Here is a 14,732-nt window from a genome sequence, read left to right on the forward strand (position 1 = left end):
GAGGGGTGCGCCACTTGAGGGGGTTGAGTCACTGACGTGATCTTCCTGTCTGGGTTGGCACCCCCCTTGGGTTCGTGCCGTGGGGGAGATCTTCGTGGGCTATACTCGGCCTTGTCTCAGGATGGTAAGTTGGTGGTTGAAGATATCCCTCTAGTGGTGTGGGGGCTGTGCGTTGGCAAAGTAGGGGGGGTTATATCCTGCCTGTTTTGCCCTGTCCGGGGGTATCGTCGGACAGGGCCACAGTGTCTCCCGACCCCTCCTGTCTCAGCCTCCAGTATTTATGCTGCAATAGTTTGTGTCTGAGGGCTTGGGTCAGTCTAATATATTTGGAGTATTTCTCCTGTCTTATCCAGTGTCCTGAATTCTCTCTCTCTTTCTTGCTCTCTTTTTCTCTCTCTCGGAGGACCTGAGTCCTTGGACCATGCCTCAGGACAACCTGGCCTGATTACTCCTTGCTGTCCCCAGTCTACCTGGTCGTGCTGTTGCTCCAGTTTCAACTGTTCTGCCTGCGGCTATGGAACTCTGACCTGTTCACCGGGCTTGCTACCTGTCCCAGACCTGCTGTTTTCAACTCTCTAGAGACTAGAGGTCGACCAATTATGATTTTTCAACGCCGATGCCGATTATTGTAGGACCAAAAAAAGCCGATAACGATTAATCGTTCGTTATTTATTTATTTGTAATAAAGACAATTACAGCAAAACTGAATGAACACTTATTTTAACTTAATATAATACATCAATAAAATCAATTTAGCCTCAAATTCTCCTTCCAGACACATATTAAACATCTCCAATCAAAAATCAAATCTAGAATCGGCTTTCCATTTCGCAACAAAGTCTCCTTCACTCACGCCGCCAAACTTACCCTAGTAAAACTGACTATCCTACCGATCATCGACTTCGGCAATGTCATCTACAAAATAGCTTCCAACACTCTACTCAACTGGATGCAGTCTATCACAGTGCCATCCGTTTAGTTACCAAATCATCTTATACCACCCACCACTATGACCTATATGCTCTAGTCGGCTGGCCCTCGCTACATATTCGTTGCCAGACCCACTGGCTCCAGGTCATCTATAAGTCTATGCTAGGTAAAGCTCTGCCTTATCTCAGTTCAATGGTCACGATAACAACACCCACCCGTAGCACACGTTCCAGCAGGTATATCTCACTGATCCTCCCCAAAGCCAACACCTCATTTGGCCGCCTTTCTTTCCAGTTCTCTGCTGCCAGTGACTGGAACGAATTGCAAAAATCGCTTAAATTGGAGACTTTTATTTCCCTCATCAACTTTAAACATCAACTATCTGAGCAGCTAACCGATCGCTGCAGCTGTACATAGTCCATCTGTAAATAGCCCACCAAATCTATCTACCTCATCCCCATACTGTTTTTATTTTATTTATACTTTTCTGCTCTTTTGCACACCAGTATCTCTACTTGCACAACATCATCTGCTCATTTATCACTCCAGTGTTAATCTGCTAAATTGTAACTATTCTTTCCGAAAGCCTATTTATTGCCTACCTCCTCATGCCTTTTGCACACACTGTATATAGACTTTCTTTTTTCTACTGTGTCATTGATTTGTTTATTGTGTTATTGGCTTGTTTATTGTTTACTCCATGTGTAATTCTGTGTTGTTGTCTGTCTCACACTGCTTTGCTTTATCTTGGCCAGGTCGCAGTTGCAAATGAGAACTTGTTCTCAACTAGCCTACCTGGTGAAATAAAAAAAAATAAAAAAAATAATGAAACATGTTCAATTTCCTTTAAATAATGCAAAAACAAAGTGTTGGAGAAGAAAGTAAAAGTGCAATATGTGCCATGTGAGAAAGCTAACGTTTAAGTTCCTTGCTCAGAACATGAGAACATATGAAAGCTGGTTTTTCCTTTTAACATGAGTCTTCAATATTCCCAGGTAAGAAGTTTTAGGTTGTAATTATTATAGGACTATTCCTCTATACCATTTGTATTTCATATACCTTTGACTATGGGATGTTCTTATAGGCACTTTAGTACTGCCAGTGTAACAGTATAGCTTCCATCCCTCTCCCCACACTACCTGGCCTCGAACTAGGAACACATCGACAACAGCCACTCTGGAAGCAGCATTACCCATGCAGAGCAAGGGGAACAACTAAGCCTCAGAGCGAGTGATGTTTGAAACGCTAATAGCGCGCACCCCGCTAACTAGCTAGCCACTTCACATCGGTTACACCAGCCTAATCTCGGGAGTTGATAGACTTGAAGTAATAAACTGCGCAATTCTTGAAGCATTGCGAAGAGCTGCTGGCATAACACAAGAAAGTGCTGTTTGAATGAATGCTTAAGAGCCTGCTGGTGCCTCCCATCGCTCAGTCAGACTGCTCTATCAAATCATAGACTTAATTATAACATAATAACACACAGAAATTAATTAATATGGTAGAATCCGGAAACGATCATTTTGAAAACAAAACGTTTATTCTTTCAGTGAAATACGGAACCGTTCCGTATTTTTTCTAACGGATGGCATCCCTAAGTCTAAATATTGCTGTTACATTGCACAACCTTCAGTGTTATGTCATAATTACGTAAAATTCTGGCAAATTAGCAATGAGCGAGGCGGCCCAAACTGTTGCATTTACCCTGACCCCGCGTGCAATGAACGCAAGATAAGTGACAATTTCACCTGGTTAATATTGCCTGCTAACCTTTCTTTTAGCTAAATATGCAGGTTTAAAAATATATACTTCTGTGTATTGATTTTAAGAAAGGCATTGATGTTTATGGTTAGGTACACGCACCGCATCGATTATATGCAACGCAGGACATGCTAGATAAACTAGCAATATCATCAACCATGTGTAGTTATAACTAGTGATTATGATTGATTGATTGTTTTTTATAAGATAAGTTTAATGCTAGCCAGCAACTTACCTTGGCTTCTTACTGCATTCGCGTAACAGGCAGGCTCCTCGTGAGGCAGGTGGTTAGAGAGTTGGACTAGTTAACCGTAAGGTTGCAAGATTGAATCCCTGAGCTGACAAGGTAAAAATCTGTTGTTCTGCCCCTGAACAAGGCAGTTAACCCACCGTTCCTACGCCGTCATTGAAAATAAGAATGTGTTCTTAACTGACTTGCCTCGTTAAATAAAGTTGAAAAAATATATATTTTGAAAAATTGTCAACATCGGCATACAAAAATACAGATTTCCGATTGTTATGAAAATTTGAAATCGGCCCTAATTAATCGGCCATTCCGATTAATCGGTTGACCTTTACTAGAGACAGCAGGAGAGGTGGAGATACTCTGAATGATCGGCTATGAAAAGCCAACTGACATTTCCTCCTGAGGTGCTGTTGCACCCTCTACAACCACTGTGATTATTATTATTTCACCCTGCTGGTCATCTATGAACATTTGAACATCTTGGCCATGTTCTGTTATAACCTCCACCCGGCACAGCCAGAAGAGGACTGGCCACCCTCATAGCCTGGTTCCTCTCTAGGTTTCTTCCTAGGTTCTGGCCTTTCTAGGGAGTTTTTCCTAGCCGCAATGCTTCTACACCTGCATTGCTTGCCGCATGGGGTTTTGGGCTGGGATTCTGTACAGCACTTTCTGACATCAGCTGATGTGAGAAGGGCTTTGTAAATAAATATGACTGATTGATTGATCACAATGTATAAAAAAGTGAGGAAATGGTATCAGTGGCCTGCACTGATACACTGCAACACCAATAGCTTTTTCATTGACGCTAGCTGCATGACAAATGAAATCACATCCGGCCGTGATGGGTAGTCCCATAGGGAAGCGCACAATTGGCCCAGCGTCGTCCAGGGTAGGCCGTCATTGTAAATAAGAATTTGTTCTTATCTGACTTGCCTAGTTAAAGGTCAAATTAAAATATGCGTCAAACCCAAATAAATTGAAAAGGTAAGCACAGCAAATTTAATGGTGCTTATCCTTTCCATTCATTTTGGAATGTGTCGTATAGCGGGATGTACAAAACAGATGTTCTGTTGAAATCAACGACCTAGGACACTACTTTTAAGGTATCAAAACATCTGACAAACTTTGATTTTGGAGTGTAATGTAACCTTTAACTGTTAAAGGCAAAGCACTTTATTTGAGGTACAAATGTACCTTCCTTTTGGTCTGTTTGAGCACATCTGTGTGAAATAGAAAGCTCAATGAGGCTGGAGAGAAAATGTGGGTCCCTGTCAAATAGGTTTACACGGCTACACCCGATAAACAATGGCATGAAAGAAAGAGGGGCACAGAAACATTATTGAGACTCATCTGTGGATAAAAAACATTTGACAACAAAAACAACAATAAATAAGAATCAAGGCTATACATCAAGTAAAAATATATATATATATTCAGCAGAGCTGTCCATGTGCTCTTTAACATATCTCTGAAAGCCTGTGCATTGATTTTACACCAGAAAATGTGGGTGATGATAGAATGAAATATACCCAATTCATCTGTTGAAATATGACCTCAATTTCTAGTGGTCTTCAGACAGCCACGGACCTCAGACTGGGTTCATAATGAAAGTTTCAGCCAAGTCCTCACCTCTATTAGACCAACAGCTGCAGTCAACCTGCTGATGTTACGCAATGATGTAATTATATCAGTCTAAAGTCCCGTTGTAGTGACAGTCTTAAGAGCAAACAAATTAATTTGGTCTTGATATTCCATTCACCTCTTTGGGCTATATGGACTCTTCATGGGCTTTATCGATAATAGGAGGTGGGCAGCCAAAGAAGTCCATGCCGATATAGCGTGGGTATCCTTCCAGAACCGTCACCTCCACCGGGTCAAACTTCCAATACTGCATCCCACTCAGGAAATGAGCATATCCTGTCAAGAGGACAAAGGGTCAACATTTAGTCCACTGCAGTTCAACAGAATTATCATGGTTTGTACACACACACACACACATTTTCAATGTCAGTGTCACTTTAAATGCATTCAATGTCATCAAAATTAACCCTGATGACTCGGTGGCTCGCGACACGTACAAGGCAAGCAGGTGCGAGCTCTGCAAATCCACGAGGGAAGCAAAAAGACAATTCAGTCTCAAACTTGAAGACAACACAGGCTCAAGATGCATGTGGCAAGGACTACAGACGATCACGGACTAAAGGCAAATCCAGCTGTGTGGTGCCCACCGAAGCCTGCGTCCTAGACAAGCTTAACACATTCTATGCTCGCGTCGAGGCATCCAGCAATGCTCCTGCTGCTACGGGCAACCAAGTGCTTTCGCTCTCGGAGGCATGAGGAAAACTCTGAAAAGATGACATCCCTAGCCGCATCCTCAGTGTGCTGACCAGCTGGTTGGCATCTTTTTGCACATAATCAACCTGTCCCTGTCTGGCTGTAGTCCCCTCCTGCTTCAAAGAGACCACCATCGTCCCAGTGCCCAATAAAAACAAGGTGACGCCCAAATTACTAATTGCCCCGTCGCACTCACCCTAGTCATCATGAAGTGCTTCGAGGGAGAGGATGGTCATGGCCCACATCAAGACCAGCATGCCGGGCACACTGGATCCACTTTACATCGCTACTCACACAGCCCTAACACATCTGGACAAGAAGAACACCTATGTGAGAATGCTGTTCATTGACATGCCCCGATCCACATCATTGGGACTGCAGTAGAGAGTCAGCAGTATTAAATTCCTTGGAATCCACATCACAGAGGACTTGACGTGGACCAACAACACCACCACTCTTCCCACTGAGGACACACCGGTTGAATCAATGATTTTGTACGTTTCTATGTTGAATTTTCAATGCATTTTCAACGTATACATTGGTTTGATGATTATGTTGAAATTAGATTGATGTAGCAACCTTTTAGTAAGTTTAAGTCAATTGTAACGCTTGTCGTCTGGGGAAGGAGAGGAGGACCAAAGCGTGGCGTAGTAAGTATCCATATTGATTTATTCAAAAAAACAACTGAACACTGGAACAAAATAATAAACATGAAATATACAAAACCGAAACATTTACCGTGTGGCCCAAACACTCACACGGAAACAAACACCCACAAACCAAAAGTAAAACCCAGGCTACCTAAGTATGATTCTCAATCAGAGACAACTAACGACACCTGTCTCTGATTGAGAACCATACTAGGCTGAACACAAAAACCAACATAGAAAACCAACATAGACTGCCCACCCCAACTCACGCCCTGACCATACTAAAACAAGGAATAAAATAACAGAACTATGGTCAGAACGTGACAGTACCCCCCCCAAAGGTGCGGACTCCGGCCGCAAAACCTGAACCTGTAGGGGAGGGTCTGGGTGGGCGTCTGTCCGCGGTGGCGGCTCTGGCGCGGGACGTGGACCCCACTTCACCATAGTTTTTGTCCGCCTCCTCAACCGCCCCCTTGGTCTCTTATGAGCGGCGACCCTCGCCTCCGACCTCGTACTGGGGACCCTCACCACGGGTCCCAAATGGACGGGAGATTCTGGCAGCGCCGGAAAGGCGGGAGACTGCGGCAGCGCCGGACAGGCGGCTCCTGGCTGGCTGACGGCTCTGGCGGCTCCTGGTTGGCTGACGGCTCTGGCGGCTCCTGGCTGGCTGACGGCTCTGGCGGCTCTTGGCTGGCTGACGCTCCGGCGGCTCCTGACTGACTGACGCTCCAGCGTCTCCTGGCTGACTGACGGCTCCGGCGGCTCCTGGTTGACAGACGGGAGACTCTGGCGGCTCAGGACAGACGGGAGACTCTGGTGGGTCAGGACAGACGGGGATTCTGGCGGGTCAGGACAGACGGGGGACTCTGGCGGGTCAGGACAGATGGGAGACTCTGGCGGGTCAGGACAGACGGGAGACTCTGGCGGCTCAGGACAGACGGGAGACTCTGGCGGCTCAGGACAGACGGGAGACTCTGGCGGCTCAGGACAGACGGGAGACTCTGGCGGCTCAGGACAGACGGGAGACTCTGACGGCGCTGGGCAGGAGGAAGGCTCTGGCAGCGCTGGACAGGCGGGAGCACCTGTAGGGAGAAGACGCAGAGACAGCCTGATACGGGGGGCTGCCACCGGAGGGCTGGTGCGTGGCGGTGGCACCGGATAGACCGGACCGTGCAGGCGCACTGGAGCTCTTGAGCACCGAGCCTGCCCAACCTTACCTGGTTGAATGCTCCCCGTAGCCGGGCCAGTGCGGCGAGGTGGAATAGCCCGTACTGGGCTGTGCTGGCGAACCCGGGGACACCATGCATAAGGCTGGTGCCATGTACTCCAGCCCGAGGAGACGCACTGGAGACCAGATGCGTAGAGCCGGCTTCATGGCACCTGGCTCGATGCCCACTCTAGCCCGACCGATACGAAGAGCTGGAATGTACCGCACCGGGCTATGCACACGCACCGGGGGACACCGTGCGCTCCACCACATAACACAGTGCTTGCCCGGTCCCTCTCACTCTCCGGTAAGCACATGGATTTGGCTCAGGTCTCCTACCTGACTTAGCCACACTCCCCGTGTGCCTCCCCCAATACATTTTTGGGGCTGCCTCTCGGGCTTCCAGCCACGCTGCCGTGCTGCCTCCTCAAACCGGCGCCTCTCTGCTTTCGCTGCCTCCAGCTCTGCTTTGGGGCGGCGATATTCCCCTGGCTGTGCCCAGGGTCCTTTGCCGTCCAGAATCTCCTCCCAAGTCCAGTTCTCCAAATATCGCTGCCTCTCCTGCTGCTGCCCATTACCACGCTGCTTGGTCCTCTGGTGGTGGGTGTTTCTGTAACGGATATCCTCCTCTTCGCCTGAGGAGGAGTAAGGATCGGACCAAAGCGCGGTGTGGTAAGTGTCCATATTGATTTATTCAAAAACACTACTGAACACGGGAACAAAATAATAAACGTGAAATAAACCGAAACATTTACCGTGTGGCCCAAACAGTTACACGGAAACAAACACCCACAAACCAAAAGTGAAACCCAGGCTATCTAAGTATGATTCTCAATCAGAGACAACTAACGACACCTGCCTCTGATTGAGAACCATACTAGGCTGAACACAAAAACCAACATAGAAAAACAAACAGACTGCCCACCCCAACTCACGCCCTGACCATACTAAAACAAAGAATAAAATAACAGAACTATGGTCAGAACGTGACATCAATGTATTCAAGTTTTACCCTAATTTCAATGTTCACTACACTGGTTGAAATGAAATAAAATCAGTGCTGGTTAATTACTTTTTCAAATCCAATGTATTTTCCAAGTTGATTCTGTCACAATACATTGACAAATTATGTTGAAACAACGTAAAGGGTGCAATAGCGTCTCTACTTTCTAAGGCGGATGAAGAAATTCGGCATCTCAGTCTGTTACTCAGGCCCAGAAGCTAGGATATGCATATAATTGGAAGATTTGGATAGAAAACACTAACATTTCCAAAACTGTTAAAATAATGTATGTGAGTATAACAGAACTGATATGGTAGGCGAAAACCTGAGGAAAATCCATCCAGGAAGTTTTTACATTGAAAGCCTATCCACCATATAAACGGATATGACCCAGATTGCGTTCCCTATGGTTTCCACTACATGTGAACAGTCTTTAGACATTGTTTCAGGTTTTAATTCTGAAAAACTAAGGAGAATGACCACTTTGAATGAGTGGACAGTGGAAAGTCCCAGACCTGTTTGGTGAGCCCGACCGAGAGCGCGCCTTTCGTTGTTTTTCCTTCCTATTGACGACGCTATTGTCCGTTTGAAATATTATTGATTATTAGTGATTATTTAGACAAAAAAAGGAGGATTGATTATTAACATCGTTTGACATGTTTCTACAAACTTTACTGATACGATTTGGATTTTTCATCTGCCTGTTGTGACCGCCTTTGAGCCAATGGATTTTCTGAATGAAACGTGCCAAAAAAAGAGGTTTTTGGACATAAAGATTTATTGTGTAACATGGAGTCTTGTGAATGCAACCAAATGAAGCTCATCAAAGGTAAGTGATTAATTTTATCGCTATTTCTAACTTTTGTGACTCCTCTACTTGTCTGGAAAATGTTTGTATGGTTTTGTACGCGAGGCTCTATCCTCAGATAATCACATGGTTTCGCCGTAAAGCCTTTTTGAAATCTGACACGGCGGCAACAAGACGTTAATCTTTAAGCCGACGTATAACACTTGTATGTTTTATGAATTTTTATTATGAGTATTTCTGTTTTTGAATTTTGGGCTCTGCAATTTCACCGGATGTTGGCCTGGTGTGCCGCTAGCTGGACGCCTTTCCCAAACAGGTTTTAAGACACTAACAGCTTACAGATGGTAGGCAATTAAGGTCACAGTTATGAAAACGTAGGACACTAAAGAGGCCTTTCTACTGACTCTGAAAAACAACAAAAGAAAGATGCCCATGGTCCCTGCTCATCTGCGTGAACGTGCAATAGGCATGCTGCAAGGAGGGATGAGGACTGCAGATGTGGCCAGGGCAATAAATTGCAATGTCCGTACTGTGAGACGCCTAAGACAGCGCTACAGGGAGACAGAAAGAAAAGCTGATCGTCCTCGCAGTGGCAGACCACGTGTAACAACACCTGCACAGGATCGGTACATCCGAACATCACACCTGTGGGACAGATACAGGATGGTAACAACAACTGCCCGAGTTACACCAGGAACGCAAAATCCCTCCATCAGTGCTCAGACTGTCCGCAATAAGCTGAGAGAGGCTGGACTGAGGGCATGTAAGGCCTATTGTAATGCAGGTCCTCACTAGACATCACCGGCAACAACGTCGCCTATGGGCACAAACCCACCGTTGCTGGACCAGACAGGACCGGCAAAAAATTGGAACGGAAATGGTGCCACCAAACTGGAAGTCTTCCGACTAGCTTGGAAAGACAGTACCGTGCAGTATCGAAGAGCCCTCACTGCTGCTCGATCATCCTATTTTTCCAACTTAATTGTGGAAAATAAAAACAATCCGAAATGTCTTTTTGATACGGTCGCAAAGCTCACTAAAAAGCAGCATTCCCCAAGAGAGGATGGCTTTCACTTCAGCAGTAATAAATTCATGAACTTCTTTGAGGAAAAGATCATGATCATAAGAAAGCAAATTAGGAACTCCTCTTTAAATATGTGTATTCCTCCAAAGCTCAGTTGTCCTGAGTCTGCACAACTCTGCCAGGATCTAGGATCAAGAGAGACCACTCAAGTGTTTTAGTACTATATCATGAAAATAATCATGGCCTCTAAACCTTCAAGCTGCATACTGGACCCTATTCCAACTAAACTACTGAAAGAGCTGCTTCCTGTGCTTGGCCCTCCTATGTTCTGCCCCTGAACAGGCAAGTTAACCCACTGTTCCTCGTCATTGAAAATAAGAATTTGTTCTTAACTGACTTGCCTAGTTGAATAAAGGTTAAAAAAAAATGAATTTTTTTTTTTAACATAATGAACGGCTCTCTTTCCACCGGATGTGTACTAAACTCACTAAAAGTGGCAGCAATAAAGTCTCTCTTGAAAAAGCCAAACCTTGACCCAGAAAATATTTTTTAAACTATCGGCTTACATTGAATCTTCCATTCCTCTCAAAATTTTTAGAAACAGCTGTTGCCTTCCTGAAGACAAACAATGTATACCAAATGCTTCAGTCTGGTTTTCGACCCCATCATAGCACTGAGACTGCACTGAAGGTGGTAAATTACCTTTTAATGGCTTCAGACCGAGGCTCTGCATCTGTCCTCGTGCTCCTAGAACTTAGTGCTGCTTTTGATACCATTGATCACCACATTCTTTTGGAGAGATTGGAAACCCAAATTGGTCTACACGGACAAGTTCTGGCCTGGTTTAGATCTTATCTGTCGGAAAGATATCAGTTTGTCTCTGTGAATGGTTTGTCATCTGACAAATCAACTGCAAATGTCGGTGTTCCTCAAGGTTCCGTTTTAGGACCACTATTGTTTTCACTATATTTTACCTCTTGGGGATGTCAATCGAAAACATAATGTTAACTTTCACTGCTATGCGGATTACACACATCTGTACATTTCAATGAAACATGGTGAAGCCCCAAAATTGCCCTCGCTAGTAGCCTGTGTTTCAGACATAAGGAAGTGGATGGCTGCAAACTTTCTACTTTTAAACTCGGACAAAACAGAGATGCTTGTTCTAGGTCCCAAGAAACAAAGAGATCTTCTGTTGAATCTGACAATTAATCTTGATTGTTGTACAGTCGTCTCAAATAAAACTGTGAAAGACCTCGGCATTACTCTGGACACTGATCTCTCATTTGACGTACATATCAAGACTGTTTCAAGGACAGCTTTTTTCCATCTACATAACATTGCAAAAATCAGAAACTTTCTGTCCCAAAATTATGCAGAAAAATGAATCCATGCTTTTGTCACTTCTAGGTTAGACTACTGCAATGCTCTACTTTCCGGCTACCCGGATAAAGCACTAAATGAACTTCAGTTAGTGCTAAATACGGCTATTAGAATCCTGACTAGAACCAAAAAACATGATCATATTCCTCCAGTGCTAGCCTCCCTCCCTGATTTCAAGGTTTTACTGCTAACCTACAAAGCATTACATGGGCTTGAGCCTACCAGTCTTTACGATTTGGTCCTACTGTACATACCTACACGTACGCTACGGTCACAAGACTCAGGCCTCCTAATTGTCCCTAGAATTTCTAAGCAAACAGCTGGAGGCAGGGCTTTCTTCTACAGAGCTACATCTTTATGGAATGGTCTGCCTACCCATGTGAGAGACGCAGACTCTGTCTCAGCCTTTAAGTCTTCACTGAAGACTCATCTCTTCAGTAGGTCATATGATTGAGTGTAGTCTGGCCCAGGATTGTGAAGGTGAACGGAAAGGTTCTGGAGCAACGAACCGCCCTTGCTGTCTCTGCATGGCCGGTTCCCCTCTCTCCACTGGGATTCTCTGCCTCTAACCCTATTACAGGGGCTGAGTCACTGGCTTACTGTTGCTCTTCCATGCCGTCCCTAGGATGGGTGCGCCAATTGAGGGGTTTGAGTCACTGACGTGATCTTCCTGTCTGGGTTGGCGCCCCCGCTTGGGTTGTGCTGTGGCGGAGATCTTTGTGGGCTATACTCGGCCTTGTCTCAGGATGGTAAGTTGGTGGTTGAATATATCCCTCTAGTGGTGTGGGGGCTGTGCTTCGGCAAAGTGGGTGGGGTTATATCCTGCCTGTTTGGCCCTATCCGTGGGTTTCATCGGATGGGGGCACAGTGTCTCCTGACACCTCCTGTCTCAGCCTCCAGTATTTATGCTGCAGTAGTTTATGTGTCGGGGGGCTAGGGTCAGTCTGTTATATCTGGAGTACCTCTCCTGTCTTATCGGGTGTCCTGTGTGAATTTAAGTATGCTCTCTCTAATTCTCTCTTTCTCTCTTTCGTTCTTTCTATCTCTCGGAGGACCTGAGCCAAAGGACCATGCCTCAGGACTACCTGGCATGATGACTCCTTGCTGTCCCCAGTCCACCTGGCCGTGCTGCTGCTCCAGTTTCAACTGTTCTGCCTGCGGCTATGGAACACTGACCTGTTCACCGGACGTGCTACCTGTCTCAGACCTGATGTTTTCAACTCTCTAGAGACAGCAGGAGCGGTAGAGATACTCTTAATGATCGGATATGAAAAGCCAACTGACATTTACTCCTGAGGTGCAGACTTGTTGCACCCTCGACAACTACTGTGATTATTATTATTTGACCATGCTGGTCATTTATGAACATTTGAACATCTTGGCCATGTTCTGTTATAATCTCCAGCCGGCACAGACAGAAGAGGACTGGCCACCCCTCATAGCCTGGTTCCTCTCTAGGATGCCTGAACTCTGGAGCGGGATCGATTTGGAGGTGGAGGGCCCGTCATGGTCTGGGGCGGTGTGTCACAGAATCATCGGACTGAGCAGGTTGTCATTGCAGGTAATCTCAACGCTGTGCGTTACAGGGAAGACATCCTCCTCCCTCATGCGGTACCCTTCCTGCAGGCTCATCCTGACATGACCCTCCAACATGACAGAGCCACCATCCATACTGCTCATGGATGGACTTCCTGACAGGCCGCCCCCAGGTGGTGAGGGTAGGCAACAACATCTCCTCCCCGCTGATCCTCAACACTGGGGCCCCACAAGGGTGCGTTCTGAGCCCTCTCCTGTACTCCCTGTTCACCCACGACTGCGTGGCCATGCACGCCTCCAACTCAATCATCAAGTTTGCGGACGACACAACAGTGGTAGGCTTGATTACCAACAACGACGAGACGGCCTACAGGGAGGAGGTGAGGGCCCTCGGAGTGTGGTGTCAGGAAAATAACCTCACACTCAACGTCAACAAAACTAAGGAGATGATTGTGGACTTCAGGAAACAGCAGAGGGAACACCCCCATCCACATCGATGGAACAGTAGTGGAGAGGGTAGCAAGTTTTAAGTTCCTCGGCATACATCACAGACAAACTGAATTGGTCCACTCACACAGACAGCATCGTGAGGAAGGCGCAGCAGCGCCTCTTCAACCTCAGGAGGCTGAAGAAATTCGGCTTGTCACCAAAAGCACTCACAAACTTCTACAGATGCACAATCGAGAGCATCCTGGCGGGCTGCATCACCGCCTGGTATGGCAACTGCACCGCCCTCAACCGTAAGGCTCTCCAGAGGGTAGTGAGGTCTGCACAACGCATCACCGGGGCAAACTACCTGCCCTCCAGGACACCTACACCACCCGATGCTACAGGAAGGCCATAAAGATCATCAAGGACATCAACCACCCGAGCCACTGCCTGTTCACCCCGCTGTCATCCAGAAGGCGAGGTCAGTACAGGTGCATCAAAGCTGGGACCGAGAGACTGAAAAACAGCTTCTATCTCAAGGCCATCAGACTGTTAAACAGCCACCACTAACATTGAGTGGCTACTGCCAACACACTGTCAATGACACTGACTCTACTCCAGCCACTTTAATCATGGGAATTGATGGGAAATGATGTAAATATATCACTAGCCACTTTAAACAATGCTACCTTATATAATGTTACTTACCCTACATTGTTCATCTCATATGCATACGTTGATACTGTACTCTATATCATCGACTGCATCCTTATGTAATACATGTATCACTAGCCACTTTAACTATGCCACTTGGTTTACATACTTATCTCATATGTATATACTGTACTCGATATCATCTACTGTATCTTGCCTATGCTGCTCTGTACCATCACTCATTCATATATCCTTATGTACATATTCTTTATCCCCTTACACTGTGTATAAGACAGTAGATTTTTTGGAATTGTTAGTTAGATTACTTGCTCGTTATTACTGCATTGTCGGAACTAGAAGCACAAGCATTTCGCTACACTCGCATTAACATCTGCTAACCATGTGTATGTGACAAATAAAATTTGATTTGATTTGATTTGATTTGATTTGATTTCATTTTGTGTGTGATTTCCTGCAAGACAGGAATATCAGTGTTCTGCCATGGCCAACGAAGAGCCCGGATCTCAATCCCATTGAGCACGTCTGGGACCTGTTGGATCGGAGGGTGAGGGCTAGGGCGGGTGAGGGCTAGGGATACTGACTGTTACTTTTGATTTTGACCCCCCTTTGTTCAGGGACACATTATTCCACTTCTGTTAGTCACATGTCTGTGGAACTCGTTCAGTTTATGTCTTAGTTGTTGAATCTTGTTATGTTCATGCAAATATTTACACATGTTAAGTTTGCTGGAAAAACATTATTAACT

The 14,732-nt window shown here is 45.7% G+C and overlaps 1 protein-coding gene across 1 annotated transcript in view; it reads right to left on the reverse strand.

Moving 5' to 3' along the window:
* Window positions 1-4,087: 4,087 nt before the first annotated feature.
* The window catches only part of LOC112234570 (stromelysin-3-like), a 32,138-nt gene continuing 21,493 nt past the window's right edge, over window positions 4,088-14,732 (reverse strand). The window contains exon 6 of the mRNA XM_024402748.2: window positions 4,088-4,855. Coding sequence (XP_024258516.2) covers window positions 4,707-4,855 — 149 coding nt within the window. The 3' untranslated portion in view covers window positions 4,088-4,706. The remainder of the gene's footprint in view (window positions 4,856-14,732) is intronic.

This window comes from Oncorhynchus tshawytscha, linkage group LG33 (genome assembly GCF_018296145.1).
Source record: "Oncorhynchus tshawytscha isolate Ot180627B linkage group LG33, Otsh_v2.0, whole genome shotgun sequence".
Lineage (NCBI taxonomy): Eukaryota > Metazoa > Chordata > Actinopteri > Salmoniformes > Salmonidae > Oncorhynchus > Oncorhynchus tshawytscha.